This window comes from Takifugu flavidus, chromosome 17 (genome assembly GCF_003711565.1).
Source record: "Takifugu flavidus isolate HTHZ2018 chromosome 17, ASM371156v2, whole genome shotgun sequence".
NCBI classification, from domain to species: Eukaryota; Metazoa; Chordata; class Actinopteri; order Tetraodontiformes; family Tetraodontidae; genus Takifugu; species Takifugu flavidus.
Genome location: NC_079536.1, coordinates 2711716 through 2728421, shown reverse-complemented (window position 1 = coordinate 2728421; position 16706 = coordinate 2711716). Strand labels below are relative to the sequence as shown.

The 16706-nt window shown below is 48.1% G+C and overlaps 1 protein-coding gene across 2 annotated transcripts; it reads left to right on the top strand.

Moving 5' to 3' along the window:
- Positions 1-211: 211 nt before the first annotated feature.
- Positions 212-16380, top strand: sh3kbp1 (SH3-domain kinase binding protein 1). Of its 2 annotated transcripts, XM_057013510.1 has the most exons (19): positions 213-447; positions 3460-3617; positions 6327-6441; positions 7164-7270; positions 7502-7643; positions 7715-7794; positions 8912-9001; positions 11787-11856; positions 11968-12062; positions 12136-12231; positions 12308-12359; positions 12457-12528; positions 13272-13407; positions 13490-13560; positions 13658-13764; positions 13872-14003; positions 14249-14457; positions 14540-14603; positions 14693-16380. In XM_057013510.1, exons 1-19 carry the CDS (start codon positions 444-446, stop codon positions 14729-14731), a joined length of 1839 nt encoding a protein of 612 aa, XP_056869490.1. In that variant the 5' UTR covers positions 213-443; the 3' UTR covers positions 14732-16380. The 2 variants fall into 2 exon arrangements, with proteins under 2 accessions (XP_056869491.1, XP_056869490.1); XM_057013511.1 differs by lacking the exon at positions 12457-12528 and having other exon boundaries at positions 212-447.
- The last annotated feature ends 326 nt before the right edge of the window (positions 16381-16706 follow it).

Below are 16706 nucleotides of genomic sequence, written 5' to 3'. Positions count from 1 at the left end.
TTCCTGTTTGAACTCTTGTCACAGTTGCAAAAAATCCAAATCGGATGATAAGGTAATTATTTGAGATTTCAAACTTGAGATTTTAGGTCTGCTGGCCTCCCATCACGCACGGGTGTCGCGAAACGCGTCAATCGCTGACGAGAACGCAAAGCCAGGTTTTCCAGAATGCAAGCGAACGCATCACGAGAGAGAGAGCGACAGAGGGAGGGAGAGAGAGAGGAGAGGGAGAATTGTTCCTCCTCTGTCGTGTCATCGAGAGAAAAAAGAGGAAGGAATATGGTTTCAGCTGACGCTCCTCCTGTTTCTGTAGCGGATCTGTGAGAGCGAGCAGGAGGCTGGAGCTCGGTACCGTAGTACCCCCGTCTATCTACCTGAACCGACGACCACCTTCCTCCGCCACCGACCAGCCTGCAGGAGCGCCACCAGCACACCGGGACACATAAATGGGTGAGAGGCGACGCTTTAGTTTGGTTTTATTCTTCTGATTTTGGACAATGACCTGAAATATCCCCAGGGGCGCCTCTGCGCATCTGGATGGGCCGGAATAAACGCCCGTTCCAGATGCGCGCTGGGGCTCATGCGCTTTCTTTCGCCCTCCTCCCCGCCTCATCTCCTCTGACACAGCCGAGCTGTTTTGGCAGGAACCCCCCTTTTGCGTTTCACGGCGCTTCCTCTTCAGCTGTGCGTGGGTATGCGGTGCGGCCGTGCGCGGATGCGAGTTCAGAAACAGGCAGCGCGTCACATTGATGAGTTGCAGATGTTGACACGTTTACAGTCACTCCGGATATCTTTGCGTTGCACCGTGAATCATCTGTTCCAGCACAAATCTGTGATTTGATTCACATTTACTCCCCGAGATGCCTTCAGCTGCTCCTCCCTATATTTTCTCCCTGTTATAATGTGGATCGTGTCCCAGAACTCCGTCCCACTGGACCGAGCAGCATCTGCTGGACCCAAACAGACTAATTATTAATTCATAGATGGAGTCCTGGTGAAGTTCCTGAAGTTCCAGTGAATTTTCTGGCGACCTAGTGAAGTTTCTGGAGTTCCAGTCAAGTTTCCTGGGGGCCCAGTGAAGGTTGTGGGCTCCCAGTAAAGTGTCTTAAACTTTTGCGTGCCCCCAAGCTATTGTGACCCCAGTGACCTCCGAGGGAAACACACGTTTCCCATTTTCGGTGTATTTGGAGCCAGACCGACCCTGTTCTGGAGCTCCGCGCTGACTCCTGTACCATTTCATGGCAGCTGCAACCATATTGTGTTGGACAAACGCGACGTTTCCCTGCGGTTTTCAGGAAGGACCAGGCGTCACATGTGACCCCCCAGTCTGCCCAAAAGGAAACCACATGTTTAATTTCGATCTGTCCAGACAAAGACTCAACTTTTTTTTTTAGAAAGCAGCCACCAGGAACCGAAAGACTTTCTCCGTCTGCTCTGCTGCGAGCCTTCACCACTGGGAAACCAGAAATGAGACGCCTGCTTTTGTCTCCTCCCTGGGAGAATCATCAGGATTTTCCCAAAGTCTGCGAGAGAGTTGCGATCCACTCGGAGTGGATGTTTTGGGCCGGCAGCTGTTTCTGACATCATCGGCGGCGGCACCGAAACCTCTCTGCAGCGAAAAACGCAGTTCTGCCGTGGTTTTTAGCAGCCTCTCCTTATCTAAACTGAGCACAGCTGTTCACAGGATGCTCGGTTCCTGTGTGTGTGTGTGTGTGTGTGTGTGATCATTTCATTGCAAACTACTGGGCTAATATTTGACACAACAAACATTTGTTTAGTTCCTGATATTGACATGTTATGTCAATGCATCAGAACGACCTTTTCAGTGACAGAATGCTCGTGTCCTCTGGGCTTTAGGTCGTGTTTACATGCAGAGGGATGTGACACGAGCGCGTCGTCCCTCGCTGAAGCATCCTGGAGCTGTTGAGCAACGTTAGCACAGAAGGTCGCTGAGATGCTAATCGACGCGATGAAATGTTGCTTGTGTGCCCTTGCAGACACAATCGGGTGGATTCGAGTGATTTATATCCTGTAATTTGGGGACTTTGATGCTTATCGATACATTTCTGCCTGTTTAAGATCAACAACTTGTTCCTCAAGTTGCGATAATCGCCTTATCGACAAAGATGAGACGGATGTTTTCTTTTAGCACTTCTCGATCTGTTCCACGGCCCAGTTTCCTCTCTTCCCCCGCATCTTCACACCAGAGTTCCCCTCGGGTGACGCGCCTTGGTCCCGTCCTCCTCCTCCTCCTCCTCCTCCTCCTCCTCCTCCTCCTCCTCCTCCTCCTCACCAGTGCATGTGCTGCTGGTCAGGATGGGAGGATGTGTTCAAGCCTTTTTACACACTTTATGGTCTGCTTCTTGCCCAGAAACTTCACCACCAGCACCAGCCTGTGTTTCTGCCACTGTCTCATCTTCACCCCCCCCACTACCACCCAACCCCTCCTACTGCACCAGTCTGGGTCTTGGGTCAATGTCGACCGCTCTCGCTGCTGACTGAATGTGTGCTGATCCGTTAGCATGTTTGGTGTCTGTGTGCACGGATGGTTTTGGGGAGGAAGCCACTGTGTCTGAGTCATAACTACCCCTGGTGTTTCCATGGTTACCCCACCCACCAGTTATGCCCCCCCGCCCCCTTCCCACGTCCCTTTTCAGCTTCACGCACAGTTTAGACAAGGATCAGGCCTCAACTAACGTGTGTGTTTAGGATTAGTGCAACCTGGTATGTGACAGTTTTACATATATGATTAGGCGCTCGGGCCGTCAGGAGGTCTGCGTGTGCACCAAAGTTCAATGAAGCTGCCAGTGGTGGAAATATGGTTTGGTGCTGTTGCCAAACATTGATTGCTGTTAAAAAAACGTCTCCTCTTCCCTCATGTTTGCTCCACTTCTTCTTCTGTGGTTGTTCTCTCCTGCCGCCGCTCAGTCAGCCGTCAGGTTGCAGTTTGCTAATACGCACAGCTAGCTAAAACACTTGACGGTCTATGGTCAAAGTGAACCAGCGTCGACTCTCCTGGTAAATCCACAAACCCCTTAACGAATCATGACCTCTTCTCCGCTTCACGAGCCGCACGCTGCCGTTGCTCTTTCTTCATGTGTTTTTGTGAAACAGGAAGTGCATTGGTAAATTGGTATGGTGCAGCCTTGACCCTAACCCTAGAGTGATGCGTCTGAAAATGGCTTCCTGTTCAAGAGTAAGGCTCCAGGCAGCCTGTCAGTGATTGTGAGCTGCCTGTAATTAGCTTTCCTAGCGCAGCTGCAACAAGCAGTCATTTACATTGTGCCAGTTTTAGCAATAAGAACAAATTAAATTGAGGAACCAAAACACAACAAAGACAAATGATGCATTGGCTGCTCTGTGTGTGTTTGTGTGTTTAACATATAGCAGTGGTGCACAACCGGGGCCAGTAAACTGTCTGGATCTAAAATGACGTGTTTTCTGCTTACTCCCCCCCCACAGTGGAGGCCGTGGTGGAGTTCGACTATGAGGCTCAACAGGACGACGAGCTGAGCCTGACGGTGGGGGACATCATCGTGAACATACGGCGGGATGACGGAGGATGGTGGGAGGGTGAACTGGGCGGGCGCAGGGGGTTCTTCCCCGACAACTTTGTCAGGGTGAGTAATCAAAACCTGTCAGCAGCCCTCCTACAGGACAGCAAACTTTGGGAATTTTTAAAGCGGTCTGCATGCTCTGGCCGAAGTGGGCGGGGCCACGCCGAATGTAAATGCTTGTCTGTGTTATGTTCGCGCGTACAGGTGAGATGTCACCTGTTGCCGCCCAATTCTAAGTGCGCAGACTCCCAAGTCTGCCACCTGTTTTATCAAGTATGCATCAGAGGGGACTGAGGTCAGCGACCTTTCCCACAATGCATTTCACCTCTGACGGCAGCAACATTGGAGGAAAGTACAGAGCCCAGAATTTCACAAGTGTACTGAGTATTGAGAATTTTCTTCGGATATTCTGGTTTCCTCCCGCAACCATAAAAACGGGTCGATTGGCGCGAGCGTCCGAGTTAAAAGGGCGGTCCAAAACCACGATGGATGTCCTGAAACCACTTCAGTAGCTGCTTGTTCCGTCATTAAAGCTTGTGTTTGTAGCTGGGACAAGAGGAACTGTTTTATTCACTGGATTATGAGGAGGAAGTTAAACTGAGGCACAGATCAAGGACCGCAGAGGACGGCGTGCACGTTGTGACACCGCTGAATGCGTCCGTCTGTTGGTTGGATGCGTATCCCGGCTTTATTTGTGCTGACTGAATATCAGAGCTCTCATTCACCGTCAGCCAGCCGAACAATGGGGATGTGAAGCCTTACTGACACTGTGTGTGCGTGTGTGTGAGTGTGTGTGAGTGTGTGTGAGTGTGAGTGTGAGTGTGTGTGTGTGTGTGTGTGTGTGTGTGTGTGTCACAAAGAGAGAAGCCTGTGAGTAATTCAGTAATACCAGGCTGGTCTGTCACAAGACTGAAGTTATGGGAATCAGCAATGCTAAGCTTAACAATGCTGGTGTGTGTGTGTGTGTGTGTGTGTGTGTGTGGTGTGTGTGTGTGTGTGTGTGTGTGTGTGTGTGTGTGTGTGTGTGTGTGTGTGTGTGTGTGTGTGTGTTGCGGCTGCCATGAATTGAAAGTCATGGTTTTTTCCCGGGTGTTTTTGGTGTTGAACGACGGGGGATGACAACATTCCAATTCTAGGATTTGCTTGACTTCTCAGACATCATGAGACTGCTGAGTGTTGCTCCGAGGGCCAAACGTCATTCCTCTCAAAGCCTTGTTGCTTTGAACTAGGAAATTGGTTAGCTCAGCTTATTTTTTTCTTACATATTCAATATAAAGATGCTGACACCTTTGCTAGATAAGTGTTTAAGAAGCTAACACTTAGCGTTTGTGATGCTTTCCGTTGATGGTGACAAGCTCGAAATAACTGAGTCGCATATTTTTTAATTTCCTCTTTCTGGTTTGTTTCTGTGTTTACACCAACACTAGCTCCTTCTGCCCTGATGAAAATAACATTTTCCTTCTGTTTCTGCTTGTTCGGGGGTCAGGGTTATGGTTTTGGTCTGACCAGCGGCTGTGCAATAATAGCAAGGTTCCTTTAAAGCTTTTCTTGTCTTCCTTTTCAATATTTTTAGGCTAATCTGCTAACGTACCCTTCATGTTAGCATTTAGGCTAGGTTAGCACCGCGAGGAAAGGTCAGAGGTCTGCAGAGATGCAACAAAAACAACATTTAGCACGGAAGCAGGGCAGCGTGTCGGCCGTCCTGGCCGTCACGCCGCGAGCACGTTGCAGATGCTTCCTGTACGAATGTGATGAATCATGTCGTCTTCCTCTCTTTTCAACTGTGTTTCCTCTAAATCCTGGGTTACCTCCGCATCCTTGATGGGATGGGCGTGCAAAAAAAAGGCCTCCAAGAACCAGGGGGGGCTCTCTCCCGGTGATCTGTTTTGCACAAACTTGCAGTCGTTACACACGGATATGTTAATTATTTAAAACGGAGCGGCCTTGAGCGATAACAGCTGGAATGTACCACAAGCTTCCCCTCAAGCATAAAGCTATTAAACATCAACTCTGCTTCACCACTCATGAAAAAAACAAGCCGCCGTGGGTGTTGCTGCTGTTTCAACGATGGGCCTTTTTTTTGTTGTTTCCAGTCAGAGGGTCTGTGTGAATGTGTGAATGCACCAGCGTGCATTTGCACACACGGTTGCAGCATCTGCACTCAGAATCAATTTTTACCGGCTCTGCAGCGTTAGCCCGGCAGCACACTCCAGTCCGCCCATCGGATTTCACCGAACGAAACACATTCGTCAGTCTCGCTCGTGTTTCCGTCCCATGATGTTTGTTTTCTCCGGCCTGGACACCTCAGTGAGCGGCGGTCGCCACAGGCCACGGAACCGCTCCACCGTGGACGGAGAGGAAAGCTGCTCACCGCCGTCCGCTCCTCCCATTGAAAGCGTCCGGCCGTCTCTCTGGATTTCCGCCCGTCCGTCTTGTTTTTTTTTTCTTAAATTCTTGCGTGTGAATTTAACTGAGAGTTGGAGAAACGTTGCGGGGGAAGAGTCTCGGTGAAGGTCACCTTGGAGACTGCAGCATCTCCACGGATACAAAGATAAAAACAACCTGACAGAACATGTCAGCATCATGTGTGCTGGTTCTTTCTTATTAATAAGCGGTTTGATCCACTTTGGTCCTCTTCTGTTCCCCTCAAAGATGCTTCCAACCGCATAAAACGGACTAAAACAGTGCTAAAGTTTCCTCTGATGACCCTCCCCTGACTCCTCCCTCGGACGTCTTGTCTAACTCTCCTCATTTTCTCCTCTGCCTCTGTAGGAGATAAAGAAAGACGCAAAGAGGGATGGCGGCCAGGCTGGCGTGATCAAGTTGGACCTCGCCAACGGGAGGGCCAGCCCCGTCTCTGAATCCAGCGTCCGACCCGGCAAGAAAGGTGCCGCGCTCGCCCTCGTGCTCGCTTAGCTTCATATACACTGGTTTAGGAAGTGTTCCGCATCAATCCTATTAGAGGGACCAGGGATTTGGGTTAAGCATTCCTCGCCGTTGTGGCATGTAAACAACCCAGCGTACGCACGGGGAGCGGCGGTGGAGCGCCGAGGTTGGTCGTTGAAAACCAGCCTGGAGAACGTGTGACTCCAAACTCAGATATCGACAAATGCCCTCTGGAAAAGAAAGGTTAATCCCAAAATAAGCAAGCGAAACAAACAAACAACGTCCTTCCCTTTGTTGATGTTTTGAAGAAAATAAAATACTCGCGTGGATTTCCTGTTCTGCTTCAGTAAATTCGACGTCTTCCACATTTTCTGAAGGACTCCAGGACTTTTTCACCCCTCTGAGGTCGACGCTTGTAGAACTTAATGTGACGAGTTGCGCCATCTTTTGAGCAAAAGGAGGAAGTGCGGTGTCACGCCACAGCTGGCGAGGAATGAGTCATGAGGAAGCTAATGAGGGGAACCGCAAAGCTGAAGCTTTTGTTGGGAGTCGGCGCTATTGTCCTCTGTCGGGAAATGTCAAAGGTCAAACGCTGTTGGCTGGGAGGGGTTTAATAACGGCCGAACACCTGCTCGCCCGCTGTTAACGCTGGATTATTGTCACGTGTGTGTGAGCCAATAGCTCAGATGAAAATGTGTGTGTGTGTGTGTGTGTGTGTTGCAGGGGAGCAGATCCGTAAGCGGAGGTGCAAAGCGGCCTTCAGCTACCTGCCTCAGCACGAGGACGAGCTGGAGTTGAAAGCGGGCGATGTCATCGAGATTCTGGCAGAGGTGAGACCCAGCACACAAAAACGGTCCTCACCAGATGTTTGGGAAAAAAGAGCTTCTTAGTGGGAATATCTGGAGGAGGAAAAGGGAAAAGGGGTCCCAGGATTAATGATACGCAACAGATAATATGAGTTGATTATAAATCGGGAGTTGCAACGTTGAAAATGAGGATTTTCGGTCTCTGTGTAGAATTTGTTCGGTAAAAATGCCTGATGGTTTCTGTTCCTGTGTCAGGTGGAGGAGGGCTGGTGGGAAGGACTCCTCAATGGGAAAACGGGCATGTTTCCCTCCAATTTCACCAAAGAGATCGTGACAGAGTCGGATACGCCCGCCGACACGCCTGGCTCGCAAGAGGAGCTGCGCAGCGGCCGCACGAGTGAGCCGATGGGATGATGGGATGGGCGCCGCTGTGCTAAAGGAAGGATGTTTAAACGTTTGTGTTCGCAGGTAAGGACAGTCCAGGGAGTGAAAGCGACGGAGGGGACAGTCGATCGGACACGGGCTCAGTAGAGATCCAGCCCAAGAAGGTAATAAGATCTCTCTGGGGAGAGGTCCTCTCTACATGGTTCAAAAGCCAAAAAAAGGGAACCGAGTCTTGAAAAACAGGAAGTGAGTCAGGATGCCTGATTCCACAACTTTGGTTAAACAGCTGAGAGAGCCCCTCAGATCTGCTCACAACCAGAGTAGAGCCTGGCTGAGGCCACCTTGGAGTAATGGGGCGAAATCTCAGCTCACTGGGGGAGAAGCTGGACTTGACCACGGAGCCAATCTGAGTCGATCCGGTCCGCCTAAAGTTCGGTCAGACAACCGCAGGTTATTGTTCCCCCGGTGCTGGCAGATGTCAGGGATGAGGAAACCGCTCCCCTCAGGAGTCAAATCGAATCTTACGCGTTCCAAGAGATGAAGCAACGATGTACCTTTCCGAGGAAACTGGTCTGTCAGCGCCAAGCAGACCTTCAGCTTCAGCAGATGCTACGTTTCCGCTAAGGGTCGGCAGGCCTCTACGTGGACACAGGCACAGGCTCCAGTAGAGGAACGTCGGGATACTAGAGAGTAGTGGGGAGTAGAGCCATTTCTGACCTCTATACCAAGACTGAGGTCGAAGATTAAAGCAGTGTTTGGCGATTGGCGATATTTGTCGCAACAACTTGCAAAAACAATCCAAATATCGACAGGGTTTGCACTGACCAACACGCACTGGCGCCATCTTGTAACGCTGCTAATTGGTTTGGGTTCAGGTGCTTTGACTCTTTAACTTGGGGGCCCAGAAAGGGCAAGTCAGCCTATTTCAAGCGAGAGCTTTGAGCTATACCGAGGAGAATGGGCACAAACCTAGACAGCCTTTCATTTCCATATTGTCATTATGGAGGGGAGTGTGCATCAATATGACCGAGCTAATGTGCCAACTCTTGGAAGAATGCTAATAGCTTAGATGAATGCTAATGGCTTAGATTAATGCTATTAGCTTATATGAATGTGTCAACTGTATACGACAGCCCAAGATGCAAGAGGAGGATGTCAGACTGGTGCATTATATGGCGTTTGCTATCTATTCTGTAGTCCACCAACAGAGGGCGACACGTTGGTCCAATTATATTTACGTTTTCTTTTATTTTACCTTCTGTGTCGTCACGTGTCCTGTAGATCCGAGGATTTGGGTTTGGTGACATCTTTAAAGATCAGCCCATCAAGCTCAGACCACGCTCAATGGACGTGGAACCGGACGGAGACAAGGTGTGTCTCTCTCACACACACACACACACACACACACACATACAGTACACATCACATTGTTAGGGTGAGAGAAGGAAGTCGCCATCTTGGCCCCTCCCCTTCCTGGGTTTCAAGTTTGCAACACAGGAAGCGGCATTAATGATACGCACACCCACCCACCCACACATGCAGACACTGCAGGGATTTGACAAGCTAAGCAGAAGTGAGAGCTCTGCAGGGCGGGCAGCGGGGAGACGGGAGGTCGTCCAGTTTTCACAGACGTTCACTTATTCAAACACGACGCCTCTGCAGCAGCCGCCGCGCCGTCTGTCTGTGATTAAGCGCCACGGTGGGTCAATTTCTCCCTTTTCCTCTCCTTTCTCACCTTTTTGATTGTGAAATTCTCAGCTTCTGCCACATTTGGACCAAAAGCTCTCCCTCAACTCGAACTTGTTTTTTTTAGACTTTTTCTCAAGAGTTTCTGTATTTTTGTGTCTCACCTGGCTGAAACAGATTAATGATACATTTGTCCGCTTTACTAAAGATTACTAGTTGGTTTATGATACAGGTCGATCATTTAAACTGACTTTATTCCCAGACTAAGAGCTCAGAGTTGACAGTAATAACAGCTTTTATCTTAATTACTGTGATTTAACGGTCCTATATGTGAAGCGAGGTGATGTAAAGGATTTCAAAGGCCTGGGGTGTGTGTGTGTGTGTGTGTGTGTGTGTGTGTGCGTGCGTGTGTGAGCGCAGCCTGAGGAGTGTGTGGGGTTGTTCTGGAGGATGTTTGTCAGCCTGTCCCGCTGAGTGCCAGGCTGTGATGTTGTTTTAAACGCCAAGAAGAGTCACTAATGAGGCTCCGGAGGAGACGACAACGCGGAGTCTCCGTCCGGGGGAAACAGGAGGACGCTGACTCATGCGTGGCTCCGTCCACGTCATATCTGAACGGGACAATCCGCCGCCTGTCGCTTTTGTGGCGCAGATGAAAAGGCAGCGCTGGAAAGGTTGTTGCGACAGTATAGAGGCGAAGTTGATCCCTGGTGGAGGACCTGCATAGCGACGGCTGAATTTAGCCAGTTCACATTGAGAAAATGGGTGAAAATGGGTTGTTTTTTTTTACTTAACTGGTGAATTTTCCAATTTGCCAGTACGATCCCATTTATTTTATTTACCCCAAAAGGTTTTCAGCCCTTTAACAGCAACAGCGTCCTGTTAAAGCCCTCTGGTTTGAGTTAAATGGCCATTTAAACCCTTCAGCTGCAACGGACTGAAAAATCCGCCTCGGATTCAGTTAAACTGGGCAAAGATTTTAATTTCCTCACGGAGGGCTGCGCTCAATAAACGAAGGAAAGAGCTGAGTAGATGTTTGTTGGTCATATGAACGTTGAAGAGGAACGCGTTGAGGATAAACGATATTATGATGAAACTCTGATTTGGGGGCTCGGGGGGAGTCTGGGAAGGTCCACATTCTCTGACACGGATCCTAAGGTTCACATGGATTCAGGCAGATGGTGGACGGCAGATGGAGAACCGGTCCAATAGACCGATGATACACACTTGACGGAGTTACTATGGCAACGTGGCCTTAACTGCGCAGATACACTTGGCAGTGAGTGATCTTATGCTGCCATGTATTTGAACAGAACTTCTTGGTGATGATTCATCTCCAGGTTCATTAACTTTGACCTTGTTTTGGAGGTTGTTGATATATTTGGTCCCTGGATGCTGTAGAGAATAAGTAAAATGGATTTACTCTTGTCTCTACCTCCCGATGGGTGGATCTGCTTTTCCTGGAAATGCAGGTTCTTCCAAGAGAGTATCGATAAAATGTTGCAGGAATTTTTCCGTATTGTTTCCCAGCGATTGTTGGACAGTTTAACACCTCAGAGACGTTGTCATGAAGTCGCCACATGGGTCTCATTAGAGAGGGCAGGAGAAACGGGGGAGGGTGTGGGGAGATGAGTGAAGACGGGCGGGGGTTCACGTGTCGGAGCGAACAGTGGCGTGTGTGTGTTTGGGACAAGCCGGTTCTTGTACATGTGAGGGTTTTCCTGCGGAAGACTCACTCTGGTTCCACAAACACCATCAGGAGATCTATTCCAGCCAGAAAACAAGGCTCCTTTAACGGCCTGCGCAGAACACACACCTTCATGCTGACACACATGTGCGCACACACACACTTACACACACACACACAACCTCATATTACTGGTTTTGTGGGGACTCTCACAAATATAATACATAACCCAGCTCCTTAACCTAGCACTAACATCCCAAAATAACCCCCAACCCAAACTTACACCCAGTTGCAACTTCTACATTAAAACTATGATTCAACCCTCAACCGGTCTTTAAATTTGGAGACAATGGGTCCCACTTTGCTAGTAGAATGAGCATTGTGGTTGTCAATATGTAGCAAATACAAGGACACACACGTGCGACTTTGTGGGTTTAGTGCAAAATCCAATTTCGTCCTCGCTAATTATCGAGATGGAGGCGCTGTGGGACTGTTCAGTACACTGGAGAGAAGTGATTATTTCTATCCTTTTGTTTTTTTCTTCCCGGCCATGTGTCCTCGTTTTTATCCATTTCATTTGGGAAAATATTATAATTACCCTCGACCTTTCCTGTTCTAGCCATGATAGCCTTAGCAAGACTTTGCGTGTCTCTTCATTTCCAAATTATAGCAAAATGACCAAACACTGATATTGTTACCAAAGTCATCTTAATAAGGAGATTGATTAAGTAATTATGCTAATGATGTTAGCCGATTCGACATCAATGTGCCTCCTTCTCCCTACAGGCCAGTGAAGGGAAAACATCAAGTGTTGCCCCAGAAACAATGAAGACTGATCCTGACAGCAAAGCTAAAGGTGAGCTTTTTAAAATTAAGTTGTCAAATTTTTAATATGTTATTTATAGGTTAGGATTTAAGATCCGCGACCGTGTTGAGGTTAAGTCTCTTTGTTGATGTTAATTAACAGGACGGGAACAGTGTAAAGTCCTGTTTCCATACGAAGCACAAAACGAAGACGAGCTGTCCATTAAAGAGGGCGAAATCATCAACATCATCACCAAGGTCAGCGCGCCCTAACCCTATTTAGCATTTCTGGGTTGGTTAGCGGTTTAACGGGGGTGACCTGTTGCTGCAGGAATGCGCTGACGCGGGCTGGTGGATGGGTGAGATCGGGGGAAGGCAAGGCGTCTTTCCAGACAATTTTGTGAAGCTGCTAGAAGTGGAGAAAGAGGTGAAAATTAAAAAAAAAAAAGGCCAACAAAAAAACCAAAATATGTTCCCCATTTCAATGGGTTTTGTGTTTCCAGAGACCAAAGAAACCTCCTCCCCCCAGTGCACCTTCAACCAAACCAACCCCAGGTACTGTAACACCTCGCCGCTTCGGTTTGGTTTGTTTTTTTGTTTTTCACCAGCAGTAGGGAGGAAAAAAGCAGAACTTTTAAATTCTGACCTGTAGAGAAAAAGCTGGAGGCCAAGAAGGTTCCTCCAGAGAGACCTGAACATCTGCCACAAAGAGAGCAGGACCGAGGTAGAGTCTGGAAACCTCCGACCTACTTAGCAGCTACGCTAACACTGCTTTGTCTGATGAACAGACCAGCTAACCAGCATGATGAACGCCGTCTTCTCTTCGCTTGTTTTCAAAACCACACAATATTCAGAGCACACCCCTCAGAAATGGTACTTCAGCATAGATTGAGAAGGAAAATATTGACTGAAGTAAACGTTTCATAATATAGATACATGGCGGAGGGTTTTTGGTTCAAGTCCCAGTGTGGCTAAAACATGAGAGGTGTTTTGGTAGCAGGGGGAGGTGCCAGGACACCCTCGGGGCACTGCTGAGGTACCATTGAGCAAGGCAATGAACCCCCAAATGCTCACATAGGGCCCTGCCATGAGCTGGCAACTCATCCAGGGTGTGTGTCCTGCCTTCGCCCATATGTAGCTGGGATAGGCTCCAACACCCTCCCTGTGAGGAATATAGCGGTTAAGAAAAAAAGGCTATTATAGATTATTGCATCACATTCTCACGACATTAAAACCTGAGGTTAATGTTAAAATGAGACAAAACACACACATGCTGATCTGCTTCACTGTCTGTGGCATTTCTAACCCTCCATTTCCTTCATTACTTCCTGTTTTGCTTCTACTGGCAGCCCTGAGCGACACGCTGGCCTTTGCCTCAGCTTGGTTCCCCTCTGTACCCTCTCGTTCATCCGGATCCCACGTGTGTAATCTTTCTTTTTATTCCCCTCGTTGTCTGTTTGAATGTAGGTGACGAAGTGAAGGTTGGAGACATCCCCAAGCCTTCCCTTCCATCTATCCTTCCCAAGAAACCCCTCCCCCCAAAGTCAAGCTCTTCCACTTCCTCCCATCCCCCGCGGCGTCCTGAGAGACCGCCCTCACTAGCGTCAGTACACAGACAAACGCACAGAAAACTCCAAAAGGTTGTGTCCACAAGGCTAATGTTGTTGTGTGGTTTACCTGCTCAGCTGTGAGAGTCCCAAGTCTGAGGGCAGGGCCTCCACACCAGACCCTGCCCCTGACAGGTCGCAGGACACTGGTGAGTTTGACCCCTGAGACTGGGACGCGGCGACACGGAGAACACGCCGTGTCTGTAAATGTGTGGCGCTCCTGATCGTATTTTTGCATTCCTTCAGACGTGGACCTGGACGCAGTGGTATCGTCGACAGAGAGGCTGAGTCATCCAACGGCGTCACGGCCACGGGTCACAGACCGCCGTCCGCGCTCGCAGATCATCACACCAGTGAGTTCATCTCACCCATTTTCTGCCATAATTCATGAAATAATAGCAATAGGCTCCTGTGAAAGGTCTCGGGTCAGACCTAAGCACCTGTTCTGTGTCTCTCGCAGTCCTCTCTGTCTAGTATCGATCTGGACTCCTCAGTGGAGGAGAGGAGGGAGAAGGACAGAGCCAAGGAGGTCCCCGAGTCCAGTTCTAGATCTATTGACACCTCCCTGAGAAAAGGAGTTCCCACTATCTCTGTACGACCATCGCTGCACTTTTTGTAACGTCCAGAAGAGGGCGCCAGACACCATATTTTCCACATTTCTGAACGCTGATTAATTCTGCTCCTCGCTCCTGCTCAACACTTGAGAAAAGAAAATGATTCTAAATCAGACTCTTAAGAAGTATATGACCAAGAGAACTTTCAAGAAACAGGAAAACATGTGGATCTGATCTGTCTTCAGTTTGAGTAAACGTCATATAAGTAGTTTTCTGCCCTCAGGTACCCAACAAAGCACAGCTGCCCGCCAAACCTTCTGTCCTGTCCCCGCCAAACACCGGCCACCGCCCGGCCTCCCCGTCTTCCTCCTCAGGTCTGACGCCATCCCCTGAGATGCGGCACTCACCTCTGACTCCCACAATGCTTGAAGAACTCAAGAACCAGCTGAGAGACCTGAGAGCCTCGGTGGAGCTGCTGAAGAGCCAGCACAGGTGCGTCACGAAGAACAAACCAACCCGACGGCGGGCCGAGCGAGAACGGCGCCGCTGACGTGGTCGTGTTTGTGTATTTTAGGCAAGAAGTCAGGCAGTTGTCCAACGCGCTGGATGAAGAGAAGAAGATACGCATTAGTTTACAGGTGAGTGCCGTAGGTTTGTTCACCACGCTCATTTCACCTTTGTGGAACCGGGGAAACTTAAAATCTCAATATTAATGTGTCTCTGACAGATGGAAGTAGAGCACATAAAGAAAAGCCTGATGAAATGATCAAGTCGTCTTTAACGCCGCCTCAGAAGCCAACATTTGAATACATACACTGTTGGCCCGAGAACACTTTGAGCCAAAACAAACTTTGTGCCAAATGATCGTCACGATGGACATCAGCACCGTGGAATCTCTCTCCTCTCCCTCACGCCGCCTTATCCTGTGTTCACTTCTTTTCAACAACGCGTCTCTGTTCAGTTCACTGCTGTCTGTGTCGAAATCTGGCCGTGCCACTGGTACTGAATGGAGCCCTGGCCGCTGCAGGAACCTCACCGGTACTTTCAGAGTGTGCAGGGAAGGAGAACTTTGTATGGCAGTTGTCTCCGGCGAGCGCTGCACTGTTCTGTGTCCTCTCCGTGGCCTTTGCTTCTTTCTTGTGTGTGAATGCGTTCTCGTTTTGCTATCCTTATAGGGACTCTTCCGTTGAACCATCAAATTAGGGACTTTTTGGAAACATGACTTTCTTGTTCTGATATCATCAGCCGAAAAGCTTACGGTTAGAATAAGTCACAGTATTGGTGAGCTTGATGTTTCTATTGTATTCTGCAGGCAGGTTATCATGAAGCATCGGCCATTAGCAGCTCTGGGATTTGGCAGAAATCCCTTATTCTTTTCAATTTTCTATAATTAATTTGTTGTCAAATATTCCCCAGAGGGTGGTCAGAATTAAAGTAATGGCCAATATATCACGTACGCTGGTGATACTTTAGGTGCTTTTAGGTGCTGTTTTTATTGGCGGTAATTCAACAGTTCAAGAAATGATTTGCCTTATTGGTGACACATAATGTAAAAGTGCTAATAGCAGCTAATGAGTTTGGAATTATGGAATGATCAGACACAGCTAGCGTGTGACCTTCCCAAGGCTAACAAGTTTGGAATTTTAAGACTTGCATCCACCAACCAAAAAAGTTTATCGTACAACCAAAAAACACATTTTTGAGTGTTGGTGAAACAGTTTTGTTTTATTTATCAAGTAGTGGGATTTCACTTGGTCATCTTTAAGAGATTAAATGAGTACAGCACAGGCAGGAGACCAGGGAAGATCTATTTCTGATGACATCTTGACAAAATTCTGATAATATTTGATTGAAAATTTTAAAAAAGTTTGCAGGAACAATAGATGTCGCTGCATGCTCGTATATATCTATGATATTTTCCAAGTGGAGTGATTGTCTGTGGACATAATCTTTGTTTTTAGCCTTTCTTTGCACTTTTAGCTCCACAACAACACCTTCAAGAAACATCTGTGCTGGTTACGAAGCAGGCCATGAAAATGGAAAAGCCAGAACTCCACGTCCAGCTGATGATTCTGGTGCTCTTTTCACAGAGGGTCAAAGGGTAACGCTGAGAGCAGGGTTTGAGGAATGTAGGTGAGATGATGGACCTGTGTGCGCTTGTGTGTGGATGCAGATGTGTGTGAATTCAAGTGCGACTGTTTGCCTCCCTTCCTCATATGTGCACAAATCTATGGCAACCCGTCACTGTGGCCTTCCTGTTCTTGAGTCGAGATCTTTTCTTTTTCTTCTGATGGTGAAAAAACTGCTACAACTGAGGCCACAAGTTCTTTTCTTGACTTGGTCCTTTCTCTCCAGGATAGTGATAAATATATATACTTTTATATTTCAGTGGAATAAAGATGCTGTTATATACCACGTGTGCATTTTCTTCTTCTTAAAGAAAATCCTTTTACAACTTGCTTTTGTTGAACAATAAAAGGGACAAAATGCTTGCTTAAAATTGATAATAGCATTCTTAAAAACATGGTTCGAGGGATAAACACATTCTGTGAAACCACCTTTTTTCATGAAGTACCAGTGTAGGCTTTGCAATATTGTAATTCTTTTTAGTTAAAAATTAACCACGGCTACTTAAGTCAATGAATGAGTTATTATTTTATGACATAATAGCAGCACAAACTAACCCCCACCCCCTTCACTGTCCTTCCTCACCCTCCCTATTTGCAAAATGACACAACAAT

Bases quoted from the DNA above. Each gene is read 5' to 3' on its own strand.
- sh3kbp1 (XM_057013510.1), top strand. The intron at 9,002-11,786 runs GTGTGTCTCTCT...TTCTCCCTACAG, and splicing joins TGGAACCGGACGGAGACAAG to GCCAGTGAAGGGAAAACATC. The intron at 14,004-14,248 runs GTACGACCATCG...TTCTGCCCTCAG, and splicing joins AAGGAGTTCCCACTATCTCT to GTACCCAACAAAGCACAGCT.